This window comes from Saimiri boliviensis, chromosome 3, assembly GCF_048565385.1.
Source record: "Saimiri boliviensis isolate mSaiBol1 chromosome 3, mSaiBol1.pri, whole genome shotgun sequence".
NCBI classification, from domain to species: Eukaryota; Metazoa; Chordata; class Mammalia; order Primates; family Cebidae; genus Saimiri; species Saimiri boliviensis.
The window spans coordinates 177,601,403-177,615,352 of record NC_133451.1 but is presented as its reverse complement, the minus strand read 5'-3'; the positions used below and the strand labels follow the sequence as shown (position 1 = coordinate 177,615,352).

General features: G+C 37.9%; 1 protein-coding gene across 9 annotated transcripts in view; it reads right to left on the bottom strand.

Moving 5' to 3' along the window:
* Positions 1-13,950, bottom strand: part of NEK1 (NIMA related kinase 1) — a 214,063-nt gene that overhangs the window by 34,056 nt on the left and 166,057 nt on the right. For all 9 annotated transcript variants that reach the window (XM_074396985.1, XM_039479149.2, XM_039479148.2 and 6 more), the window contains 2 exons: positions 10,885-11,005; positions 1,092-1,180 (listed from right to left, as the gene is read on the bottom strand). In XM_074396985.1, coding sequence (XP_074253086.1) covers positions 1,092-1,180; positions 10,885-11,005 — 210 coding nt within the window. The remainder of the gene's footprint in view (positions 1-1,091; positions 1,181-10,884; positions 11,006-13,950) is intronic.

Below are 13,950 nucleotides of genomic sequence, written 5' to 3'. Positions count from 1 at the left end.
CCTGTAATCCCAGCCTGTCAGGAGGCCAAGGTGGGAGGTCTGCTTGAGGCCAGGTGTTTGAAACTAGCCTGAGCAACTATGTGAGACTCTGTCTCCACAAAAAGTAAAATTAGCTGGGTGTAGCAGTGCATGCCTGTAGTCCCAGCTACTCTGGAGGATGAGGTGAGGGTTGTTTAAGCCCAGGAGTTTGAGGCTACGGGGAGTTATAATTAAGCCACTACACGCCAGCCTGGGCAACAGAGTGAGACCCTGTCTCTCAAGAAATACAAACAAAAAGAAAAAAAATTGACACAAATCCAAAGAAATGTGAAAAAATACATATTTAGTTCCAATTTATCTTTGTTTCTACAGTTTAGATAAAAAACAATTCTTTTTTCTTTTCTTTTTAAGAGACACAGTCTCACTCTATTGCCCTGGCTGGAGTGCAGTGCCACAGCATTGCAGTCTTGAACTCCTGGCCTCAAGCAATCCTCTCACCTCAGCCTCCTGAGTAGCTGGGACTACCGGCATGCCTCCATGCCTCCATACTTGGCTAATTAAAAATTTTTTTTTCAGAGACAGAGTAGTGCTATGTTGTCCAGGCTGGTCTCAAACTTCTGGACTCAAGTGATCCTCCTACCTAAGCCTCCCAAAGTGCTGGGACTGCAGGTGTAAGCCATTGTACCCAGTCTACCTTTCTTATACTTTAATACTATTTAAAAAAGAAGACAATTTATTTAATGGCCTGAGTACACTGGCTTGGCTTTGGCAAGTAATTTTATTCTTTTATTTTTGAATACTCAATAAAAATAACTGACCAGAAAGTTTCACTGCCATGTTGCCATACAATCCAGGCTGATTAATGCATAGTCCAGTGCTCTATGCCTATAATATTTTTTAAATGATTCAGATGACTGAGAAGGAATGCTTTTTTATATATTATTCAAATGAGACAGGTTGATGTTAACAATCATTAACAATCTTCCAGAAGTCATTAGGCTAATGCAATGATGCTGAATGCTTTCTTATTTATTTCCCAAATAAAACAGGTTGATGTTAACAATTATTAACAATTTTCCAGAAAGTCATTAGGCTAATGCAATGATGCTTACCTATATGAATGGGACTAAGTGGGTCCACAGTACTCGAGACTCCATCTTCAGAAACTTCATTTTGCTGAATGGTGATACTATCTTCCAACCTGCCACAGATGGGTATACCAATTAAAAACACACACACACACACACAGTTCACCATAAATAAAAGCGCTCTAAAATACAGAAAATGAAACACAAGTTCACTAGCATTCTTTGATCCCTCTTCCAAGTATTTTTCTTACTTTCATACACACACACACACACACACACACACACACACACATATATATATGAAATACTTAGTGTACTTTCTCACATAAGTACACTGTATTTTTCCCTGTTCACTGTGTTTTTCACCCACGCCAAATAGTAATCATTCACCATAACCAGGTTCACCACCTTTTACAACAATGTTTCTCTCAAAGTACGGTCCCCAGACAACAGCATAGTAAAGAAACTGGTTAGAAATACAAATTCTCAGGCTCACCCTTGACCTATGAATCAGAAATTTTGGGGCATAAGGCCCAGCAATTAGTTGTGAAAAATCCCAAAGTCATTCTAATACATGCTAATGTTTGAGAATCACTACTTTAAAGAATGGGAATACCCTTTAAGGGTGGAGAATAGTAATCCCAGCACTTTGGGAGGCCGAGGTAGGCAGATCACCTGAGGTTGGGAGTTGGAGACCAGCCTGACCAACATACAGAAACCCCATCTCTACTAAAAATACAAAATTAGCTGGGTGTGGTGGCACATGTCCGTAATCCCAGCTACTCGGGAGGCTGAGGCAGAAGAATTGCTTGAATCTGGGAGGCGGAGGTTGCGGTGAGCTGAGATCGCACCACTGGACTCCAGCATGGGCAACAAGAGAGAAACTTTGTCTCAAAAAAAAAAAAAAAGTGGAGAATAGAAAACAATTATGATATATTAATACCATGGAATATCATGTAGCTGTTAAAAAATGAAGCAGAGATCTATATAAACTGATTAGAACAATAGGCAAGATGTACTGTTAAATAAAGTGATTCACAGACCAATCAGTATTACATGGTGTTAGGCTTTGAAAAAATGGTTTCTAACACAGAAAAACAGAATAATAGTCACAAAAATATTTTAACCCTCAAAGGGAGGGGATTAAGATTGAGGAAGAAAAATAAAAAGAACCCACAATTTTCATCTCTCTATACCTGGAAATTAAATTCATGCATTTTTTTAGACAGAAACTTAAATACTGGAGGAATATATTCCAAATGTACCAGTAATTTATCTCTCGGAGTTAGCGTATAGGTAAGTTTTTATTTCTAAATACTTTTAAGTCCACTTCAAATTTTAAATAATTTTCTACTTTCAGATTTTCAACCATTTTCTGTTTTTATTTATTTATTTATTTTTTGAGACAGAGTCTCACTCTGCCACTCAGGTTGGAGTGCAGTGGCACGATCCTGGCTCACTACAACCTCCAACTCTCAGGTTCAAGTGATTCTCATGACTCAGCCTCCCGAGTAGCTGGGGCTACAGGTGCATGCCACAGTGCCTGGCTAATTTTTGTATTTTTCAATAGAGACAGGGTTTTGCCATGTTGGCCAGGATGGTCTCGAACTCCCAATCTCAGGTGAACAGGCCACCTCAGACTCCCAAAGTGTGTGGATTACAGGCGTAAGCCACTGCACCCAGCCTCTGTTTTTATTTTTTAAGCTTATATATATATATATATATATATATATATATATATATATATATATTTACCTTAAGAGACAGGGTCTTGCTCTGTTGCCCAGGCTGGAGTGCAGTGGCATGATCATGGCTCACCTCACTGCAGCCTTGACCTCCTGGGCTCAAGTGATCTTCCCACCTCAGTCTCCTAAGTAGCTGGGATTGCAGGCATACTCAACCACCCCCGGCAATTTATTTATTTATTTATTTATTTATTTATTTATTTATTTATTTATTTTTGTAGAGGTGGGTCCTGCTATATTGCCCAGGCTGGTCTCAAACTCCTGGCCTCAAACAACTATCGCCCCCTTGGCTTCCCAAAGTACTGGGATTACAGGTATGAGCCACTTTTCCCAGTCAAGTAGCATATTTTTTCATTCAAAATGTAATGTCCCTTGGTATCTCAAAAAGGTTAACTGAATTACCATATGATGCTTCAATTCCACTCCTAGGTATATACCCAAAGGAACTGAAAGCAAGAACTCAAACAGATACTGTATGTCGATGTTCTTTGCAGCACTCTTCACAATAGCCAGATGGTAGAAACAACCTATGGACCCATGAACTGATGAATTAGAAATACACACACACACACACACACACACACACACACACACACACACAGAGAGAGAGAGAGAGAGAGAGAGAGAGAGAGAGTGTATGTAATGGAATATTATTCAGCCATAAAAAGAAATGAAGAACTGGCATATCCTACAACATGAATGAAAAATTAAAAACAATATGTTAAGTAACAGAAACCAGATACAAAAGGCCACACAGTGTATGATTCTGTAAGAAATATCCGAAATTGCTAAATCCATAGAGACAGAAAGCAGATTAGTGGTTGCCAGACGGTGGTGGGAAGGAATAAATGGGGAACGACTGGTTACCAGGTAGAGGGGTGGGTGATGAAAATGTTCTGGAACTATATGGTGGTGATGGTTGTACACCACTGTGAATTTCCAAACGTCACTGACTTGTACAATTTAAAATGGTGAATTTTATGTTACGTGAATTTTAGTCCAATAAAAAAGTAAAGTTCCTTTTAGGACTCCTAATCACTCAAAATTCCAGCTGCCTTTGCTATTATCAGTTTGGCGCGTACCTTACCAGATTTTTCCTTTACATTTATATGCTAATCTAATATATGGAGATGCTTTTTTCATTCACTATTATTTTCTTCTCTTAATCAATGTTTTAGACATATTTCCATATTAGTAGAGTCCCGTTTATTCTTTCAGGTGCCGTATTCTATTCTGTATGCTTTAGAGTTGACCCTTGAACAACATGGGTCTGAACTTCACACGTCTAATTCTTAGACGCAAATATTTTTTCAACCAAATGTGGATTGAAAATACAGTAATCATGGGATGCAAACCTGTGTATACAGAAGGTCAGCTTTTCATATATATAGGTTCCACAGAGGTGACTGTGGGACTTGAGTATGTGTAGATTTTTGATACAAAGGATACTGGAAACAATCCCTTAGATATACTAAGGATGGCTGTCTACAGAAACACATCAGTATTTGTAGCTACCTCCTTATTAATCATTATTTCCACTGCTTCAAATTATTTGCTGTGACTCTCCCAGAATGAATATTCTTGCATTTGCTTCTTCGTGCTCATGTATGAATGATCTGGAGAGTAGATACCAAAAGTAAAATAGGTATATTACAGAATGTGCACATTTAAAACATTAACAAAACTGGCAAATGCATCTCTAGACTGGCTTGACCTTTCATACGTGTACTTGCAATACATCAAAGCACTGCAGTGCCACCCCTCACACGTACTTCATATATCACTTCTCTTCCCCATGGCTTCAAGTTATTTTATGGAAAAACAATCAGTGGAAAGTATAGAGTTCCCATTGATGGAACTTTGCCCTGCCTTTTAGCTACTCTTCTTTGAGGAGGAGTAAGTATCTGACTACCAGTGACATTCACAGGACCCTAGTTCTCCACTAAGTCTATCAAACACTTAGGAATCCGAAAAGTATCATACTGTTGTATTTACGAATGTCTGGGTTTCTTCCTTCATGAATAGACTCTTCATAATCTTCCCTATTTTTCTCTTGGACTTTTGTATTTTTCTTATTAACTTACACACATTGTTTATAAATTCTGGATATTAATTGTTAGGTTAGGCTGCCTCCTTTAACATTTTTTATTTAGGTCTTTAATCAATCTGGTATTGTTTTGTTGAATGGTTTCAGAAATGGAAATGATTATTTTATTTTTTTCAAATTGTGATTAATTTGTCTTAAAAGTATGTATTAAATAGGTTCTCTTTTCCTGTTGATTAGAAATACCATCTTTACAATTTATTAAATTTCCAAACACACATATCAAATACTGGTTTTCTATTATTCCTATAATATATAAAAATGATTTAAAAAATTTAAGGAACTCTCCTTCTTTTTCTTTTCTCTCTCTTTTTTTTTTTTTTTCTTTTTGAGACAGTCTCACTTTGTCATCTAGGCTGGAGTGTAGTGGCCCAATCTTGGCTCATCGCAACCTCTACCTCCTGGGTTCAAGTGATTCTCGGGCCTCAGACACCCAGGTAGTGGGAATGACAGGCATGTGCACAACCACACCCGGCTAATTTTTGTATTTTTAGTAGGGACAGGGTTTCGCCATGTTGGCCAGGCTGGCTTCAGACTCCTGGCCTCAAGAGATCTGCTACCTCGGCCTCTCAAAGGGCTGGGATTACAGGTGTGAGCCACCGTGCATATATAGGTATTGATCGACTTATGACCCATGCAACTTACGATCATTTGACTTTATGACCACAATCGCTAGCCACGACTGCTCCGCATCTGGCAGCACAAAAGTTGCCCAGCTGCGCGTTCGACAGTGCGGACCAGCTTCCGGCAGCACTACCATCTCCGCGTGCACCATTTCAACCGTTATCCCAGACTCGGTACAGCAATTTGTGTTTTGTGTCTTGGATATTTTTCATCAAACACCTCCCAAGATGTCTACCAAGAGGAAATTGTCTTTGTCTACGCCTCAGCCTGCCAAGAAGGAAAGAAAGGCCATCGATTTCGACATGAAAAGTAAGGTAATTAAGCAGTACGAAGGAAAGAAAGTGAATGTGATCGCATGTGATACCAAGTTATCACACTCCACTGTGTCGACGATTCTGAAAGATAAAGAAAGAATTCTTGAAGCTGTGAAAGGTTCTGCACCCATGCGATCAACAGTTATAACAAAGCAATGAAGCGGGCCCATCCACGAAATGGAGAAATTGCTATATATTTGGATGGAAGATCAAATTCAAAAACGGACACCATTAAGTCTTTTTACTGTGCAGATAAAGGCGAGAAGTCTATTTCAGATTCTGAAGGAGCGTGCTGGAGAAGATCACAGTCAAGGTGTTCGAGTGACTGGAGAAGCGGTGAGTGTGGATGAGGAAGGAGCGCGTAAGTTTGTTGATAGTCTGGATGAATTGATAACAGATGAGGGATATCTAGCAGAATAGATTTTCAATGTTGATGAAACTGGATTATTTTGGAAACGGATGCCAGCACGCACTTATATTCACAAAGAGGCAAAAGCATGCCAGGATTTAAAGCATTTAAGAATAGGCTAACTCTGCTGCTTGGTGAGAACATGGCAGGGTTTAAGCTGAAGCCATTCTTAATTTATCATTCAGACAACCCGCATGCGTTTAAGAATGTTAACAAGCACACACTGCCCGTCTACTTTCGTTCTCAATGTAAAGCATGGATGACACAAGGATTGTTTGAAGACTGGTTTATGAACTGTTTTATTCCTCAAGTTCAAGAATATTGTTTGGAGAAAGATATTCCTTTCAAGATTTTATTGCTACTTGATAATGCGCCTGGACACCCGCCACATCTGGTGATCTCCGTCCAGATGTAAAATTTGTTTTTCTTCCGCCAAACATGACTCCACTCATCCAGCCTATGGACCAAGGTTCGATTGCTACATTAAAGGTCAACTATCTCCGAACCACCTTCGCTCAAGCAATATCTGCTATAGATGCTGACTCAGAACTAACACTGTGAGATTTTTGGAAACACTACAACATTTTGATGTGTATCAAAAATATCACTACTGCCTGGGAGGCTGTGACGACAAAGTGCATGAATGGCACTTGGAAAAATCGTGTTAAGCGCTATGTTAATGATTTTGACGGATTTGACAGTGAACATGAACTTGAACTGATTCGGGAAAAAATAGTAAAACTCGCTAAAGACCTTTCTTTGGAGTGTGAAATGGAAGATGTCGAAGAGTTGCTAGACAAAGAATCTGGAGAACTTACAAATGAAGAGCTAATTGAACTGGAATAAGAAAGAGTGGCGGAAGAAGAAAGAGAAGCAGAGAAAGAAGAGGAGGAGCCAGAAAGAAAGTTCACCACTAAGGGATTATCAAACGGTTTATCTTTACTGAATAAACTTCTTATACATTTCGAAGCAATGGACCCAAACATCGAAGGATTTGCAAGGATTGAACGGATGGCGCATGATGTGTTTCGTCTCTATCGTGAAATTTATGAAGAAAAAAAGAAACATACAATTCAGACAAAGCTCACCGTGTTTATGAAAAAACCAACTCCGGTAACCACAAATGCTGCCTCAGATGACGATATCAACGATCTGCAGCCAAGCACCAGCGGCCAATAAAATGTTTCGTACATGTTTATATATTTTGATTTGTTTTGCAATTGGGAAAATGTTTCCTATGGTATGTTTTACACCTGTATTTTGTATTTTTGTATGCACCTGTATTTTGTAATTTTGTATGTTTTGCAAATATTAAACCAGTTGTACTGGTAATGCAGTGTTTTACTTAAACCTGACGAATGTAAAAATAAGAAACAAAATGGTGTAGAGATGATACAAATGGCATAAAATGAACGAAGAAAATTATGATATATAATAAAGAAAATTATGATAAAATATGACTTAAAGATTTTTCTAACATCATTTCACAGTACTGTACACATAGCCTACTCAACTTACGACCAAAATCGTGTTACGACCAGTCCGTCTGAACCAATCGTGGTCGTAAGTCAAGCACTAGCTATATGGCCAAGTAAAAGGGGCCAATCTAAAGACGGCGTACTATACGATAATAACCAGATGATATTCCGGAAAAGGCAAAACTATGCAGACAATAAAAAGATCAGTGGTTGCCAGGGATTGTGGGGTGGAAAAAGAAGACAGGATGAATAGGTGAAGTATAGAGTGATTGTACAGTATCATAGCAATAATAGTGTAATAGTGAATCCATGTCATTACACATTTGTCAAAACTTGTAGAATGTACCAAAGAGTGAACCCTAATGTAAACTATAAACTTTAAGTTAATAATAATGTGTCATTATTATTGACAAATCAGTTGTAACATATATTACACACTAATGCAAGATGTTAAAAATATCACAGTTTGCCAGAAATAAGAAAAAAGAATTGTCAGGTGGGGAGTGAGTGGTATATAGTAAGTCTCTAATTTTTGTTCATTTTTTTATAAACTAAAATTGCTCACGAAAGTCTATTAGTTAAAAAAAAAAACAATAAAACCTATAGCAAAAGACTAAAAAGAATATAAAAATAAAATTGAACTATATCATACAAAAGATATATTAAACTTTTATAAATGAACTGGATACTTAAATAAAAAATTTCAGACTGAATCATGAACAATACCAGAAACATAACTAAGATAAAATAATTCAGAAAAGCTGAAAATAGAAGGATGAGCCAATGCAGATTGAGCAAATATAAATAAAAAGACAAAACTTAGTTAAAAAATATTAAGCAAGACTCAAACAATGGTATTTTATAATGCCATGATGTGTAATTTGCACAAGCGTATATTATACTTGTGAATATCTATGCACCAAATAACTTAGGATCAACATTTATTAAATAAAAATCACTTGAAATATAAAAAGAAATAAATGGAAACACACTAGTAGAAAGAAGCTTTCACTCATTTCAATAAAGTGAATAAAAATTGTTAAGCTTATAGAAAACCTAAATATGTGATAACCAACATATAACAATGTCAAAGTATTTTATAATTTATTAATTAAAAGTATGTACGAGATCACTGTAGACAGACCAATGGAATACGAAAAAATATATACAGACTCAAATCTATAAACCATAATGAATTCCACAGATTTACATGTAAAAAAAAAAATCAAACATTTAAATGCATAAAGCATCACATAAAAGCACTAGAAAACTGGCCAGGCACGGTGGCTCATGCCAGTAATCCTAGCTCTTTGGGAGGCCAAGGTGGGAGGACTGTTTCAGACCAGGAGTTTAAGATCAGCTTGGGTACCAAAATTAGTCTGTCTCTAACAAAAAAAAAAGTACTAGAAAATGGAAAAATTTTTTTGGTAACCTTAAAAAGAAGAAGGCTTTTCTGAGTAACTATCAAAATTCAGATAAATATAACAACAATAAAAAATAAAAATAAACTATATACTTCAGGATGGCAAAACCACACAAACACACACAAAAACCCATAAACGACCAGCAGAGAAAAAACAGAGTTGCAATTCATGTAACCACCAGGGCAAATATCTCTCACTTTTAAGGGTTTTTACTAATTTATAAAAGACCAATGACTAAATTTTAAAAAAGGGGGGCCAAAGATATAAACAGATGATTCACAGATAAGGAAATTCAAATGAAACACATTTGAAAAGAGGTGCTGATCTTTACCTATCTTAAGAAATATACAAACTAACTGCCCAAATGGAGATACTATCTTTTACCTTGTTAGACTGGCAAACAAAAATAAAAACGTTTGATAACAAAAGTTTAGCAAGGCTGTGGAGAAAATGGAGTTCAGACATTCCTTCTGAGAGTGTAAACTAGTATAATCCCAGGAGAAGAATAACCACATTACAAATGCAACTTGTAAAAATGCAGCTGACCCAGCAATTACACTTATTACAGATCTATACACACACACAAAATCAGTTTATATACAAAGTTATTCATTGCAGCATCATTTGCAATGTCAATCAGTGTCCAACAGGTAGGAAACTTGTTGAGTTGGGATAGTCCAGACAATGAAACACTAACTAGCTATAAAATAAGAAAAAAGAAAGCCCTTTATGTATTATGAAAAAATTTCCCAGATTTATTATTGACTAAAAATAAACAAGGTGGAAAAAGCTGTCTACACTATACTAACAACTGTAGTTAAAAAGGATGGAAGACTAAATATTTATTTTTGCTGATGCATATACTAAAAACATCTGAAAGAAGACCAGAGTGGAATCGGCTGGATGGGGACAGATGTAAGCAAGCCTTTTTACTGCATATCATCATGCTTTATTTATTTTTATTATTTTTTGAGTCTCGCTCTGTCGCCCAGGCTGGAGTGCAGTGGTGCAATCACAGCTCACTGCAACCTCCTCTTCCCAGGTTCAAGTGATTCTCATGCCTCAGCCTCCTGAGTAGTTGGGATTACAGGCACCTGCCACCACGCTCAGCTAAGTTTTGTATTTTTAGTAGAGATGGGGTTTTGCCAAGTTGGCCAGGCTGGTCCCGAACTCCTGACTGTCAGGTGACCCATCCGCTTCGGTTTCCCAATGTGCTGGGATTACAAGCGTGAGCCACCGTGTCTGGCTCACTTTATTTATTTATTTTGAGACAGAGTCTTGCTCTGTAGCCCAGGCTGAAGTGCAGTGGCATGATCTCGGCTCACTGCAACCTCCACCTCCCGGGTTCAAGGGATTCTCGTGTCTCAGCCTCCCAAGTAGCTGGGACTATAGGTACATGCCACCATGCGTCGCTAATTTTTGTAATTTTTGTAGAGTCAGGGTTTTGCTGTGTTGGCCAGACTGGTCTTTGCCTTCAAGTGATCCGCCCACCTGTGTCCCAAATTTCTGGGATTACAGGCATGAGCCACTGTGCCTGGCCTCTTCAGATATTTTATATACTCATTTATTTTTGAACCATGTGAATATCTATTTAAATTATTTTTATAAGGCATTGCAATTTTAGGATATTATGTTGCAATATTAGTTTGTTATAGCATTTTTAAAAAGTGATTATGAAATGGATTTGGGTTTTAAAATGTAAGGAAAAGATGTACATACTGAGTTTCCTCTGTTTTGTTTCCCTCGCTGATCCACACATCAGTAACAGCGCGTGGCAAGCTCTCATCTTCGTGTGTTCCACTTGGCTCTTGTAGAATTTCTGTTTCCAAATCATCAGGTTCTGCAAAGGATAAACACAACAAGAAACATCTCAAAGCAAAATTTGTCAAGAGAATACTGAACAAACTTTCTATAAATTACTGCTACCTAGTTTTAGGGTAATATAGTCATTGCAACAGAAAAATCAAATATTCTATCTACAGGTTTTAAATCTTACTATTGTGTTAAGCCTCTAGTTCAGTTATTTCTCAAATGACAGACTCTTTTGCCTTTTACTGTAATAAAAATACTCAAAGGAAATATGGTACACTCTATATTTTTCACCATGATGTAAAATTTTATCTTCCATTAAAATTTTAGTAATATGTAAATTGGTTTAGAGAAGGTATAAAAACAGTTTAAAGAATAAAGATGTCTGTGGTTAGAAATATGGAAGAACAGGCTGATATTACTGATTGGTAACTAAAATAAAAATTTAATCTTCAAAATCTATCTTTCAATAGTCAAAAAAAAAAAAAAACCCAAAAACCTATTACCTGGACTTTCACAATGATACTGAGAACATAACTGAATGGCACTAAACATCTGTTTTCTTACACCCTCAAATAATTTTTTTTTTCCATTCCCGTCACCCAGGATGGAGTGCAGTGGTGTGCTCTCAACTCATTACAACCTCCACCTCCTGGGCTCAGGTGATCCTCCTGCCTCAGCCTCCTGAGAAGCTGGGACTACAGGCACACACTACCATACCTGGCTAATTTTTGTATTTTAAGTAGAGATGGGGTTTCACCATGTTTGCTGGGCTGGTCTCAAGTGATTCACCTGCCTCAGCCTCTCAAAATGCTGGGATTATAGGCGTGAGCCACTGTGCCTGCTCTGACCTTCAATTAATATCAAGATGCTACCTCCATTTTCTGTCAGTGGCTCATTTTTTACCTGGCTGATATTTTCTGAAAGTGAATAGTGATGAGAAGAGTATTTATTAACTTCTCTTTTTCCTTTCCGATTAAGACTATCAGTACTATCCTGTTTAAGCAAATACCATCCCTCTTATTCTCCCTGGAATGTAGATGTACTTTTCTTCTCCATTTTTAGTTTCTAATTATCTGTCTCATTGGGAAAGACTTACTGATAATGTACCAATCTTTAAGTTTTTATCTTTTTTTTTTCAAATGATTATTTTGGTCATTCATTCAAGGTAAGCACTTGGGGGCAAAATCCTTTTTTATTATTTTTATTTTTATTTGAGATGGAGTCTTGCTCTGTCGCCAGGCTGGAGCACAGTGGCAGTCTCGGCTCACTGCAATCTCCACCTCCTGGGTTCAAGCGATTCTTCTGCCTCAGCCTCCCAAGTAGCTGAGACTACAGGTGTGTGCCAAATGCCCGGCTAATTTTTGTATTTTTGGTAGAGACGGGGTTTCACCATGTTGGTCAGGATGTTCTCAATCTTTTGATCTTGTGATTCACCTGCCTCGGCCTCCCAAAGTGCTGGGATTACAGTCGTGAGCCACCGCGCCTGGTCCCTTTTTTATTTTTTAATGAATAACTCTGTTCCCTAGTAGTTTAAGCTATATCATTATCGACTTATTCTTACACTATATACTTGACTTATGACTGTATTGCTTGCAAAGCCTAAAATATTTACTCTCTGGTCTATCAACTCCTGCACTGGGCTATACAGCTTCCATAGAATGCCAAACAGTATTTTCTTTCTTTTTTTTTTTCCTTGCAGATACATCAGGATTTCTTATTTTATTTTATTTTTTTTAAAGAAAAGGCATAAGATACTGTCTTAGCTCAGCATACTATAACAGAGTATCATAGACTGGGTAGCATAAACAATAGACGCTTATTTCTCAGAGTTCTGGGGCTGAAGGATCCAATGTCAGGGTGCTAGCATGGCTGGTTCTAGTGGGCCCTGTTCCTGTTTTGCAGATAACCTCTTTTTCCTCATATCCTCATGTGGTAGAAAGCAGAAGGCTAGCTCTCTGCCCTCTTCTTATAAGGGCACCAATCCCATTCATGAGGCTTCCACTCTCATAACCTAATTACCTTGCAAAGACTCCACCTCCCATATCACTACATCAGGGATTAGATTTCAATACATGTTATTTTGGAGGGTGGGGGGAAGGGGAACAAGCTTTCATTCCATAATGATACTAGTAACTATGACTCTAATAAATAAGATTATTTAAGTGACTGAGGTGAATTTTTTATTAAAGTGACTGATGGTCACATGTTGCAAGGTTTCTGACTTTCCTCTCAAGTGAGGAGGAAGCTCTGCTTCTCCTCCTCTTTAATTTCAGCTGACATGGTGATTCCCTTGAGTAATAGCAGTGGAAGTGATGCTATGCCAGTTCCAGGCTGAGCCTTTAAGAGCACTGGCAGCTTCTACTTGCTATCTGGAAGCCTGAGCCATCAGGAAAGTAGTTTATTCTGAAAGACTACAGTCCAATGCCATGACTAAAATGAAGGAGAAGGACCCAGATGAGCCCTGCCAATACGCTGGGCATGGGAGTGATATCATCTTGCATCTTTCAGAAAAGTCCAGCTGATGGCTGAATATTACTGAGCAATACCAGTTGATGCTACATGGAGCAGAAGAACCTCCCAATTCCTGACTCAAAAAAATTGCGAGATAAAATAAAATAAAATAAAAATTGTTTTTTATTTTGGAGACAAGGTCTTGCTCTGTCACCCAGGCATGCTCATGCTCATTGCGGCCTCAAACTCTTGGGCTCCCACCTCAGCCTCCCTAGTAGCTGAGATCACAGGCATGTACCAACACACATGGCTAATTTTCATATTTTCAGTAGAGATGGGGTATTGTCATGTTGCCCAGCCTGGTCTTGAACTCCTGGGCTCAAGTGATCTGCCAGGCTTGGCTTCCCAAAGTGTCAGGATTACAGGTGTGAGACACCACGCCTGGTCTAAAATTGCCATTTTAAGCTATTAAGTTTTAGGAGTTATAATCAAAACAGAATTACACATCTGGAAGCTGGGAGC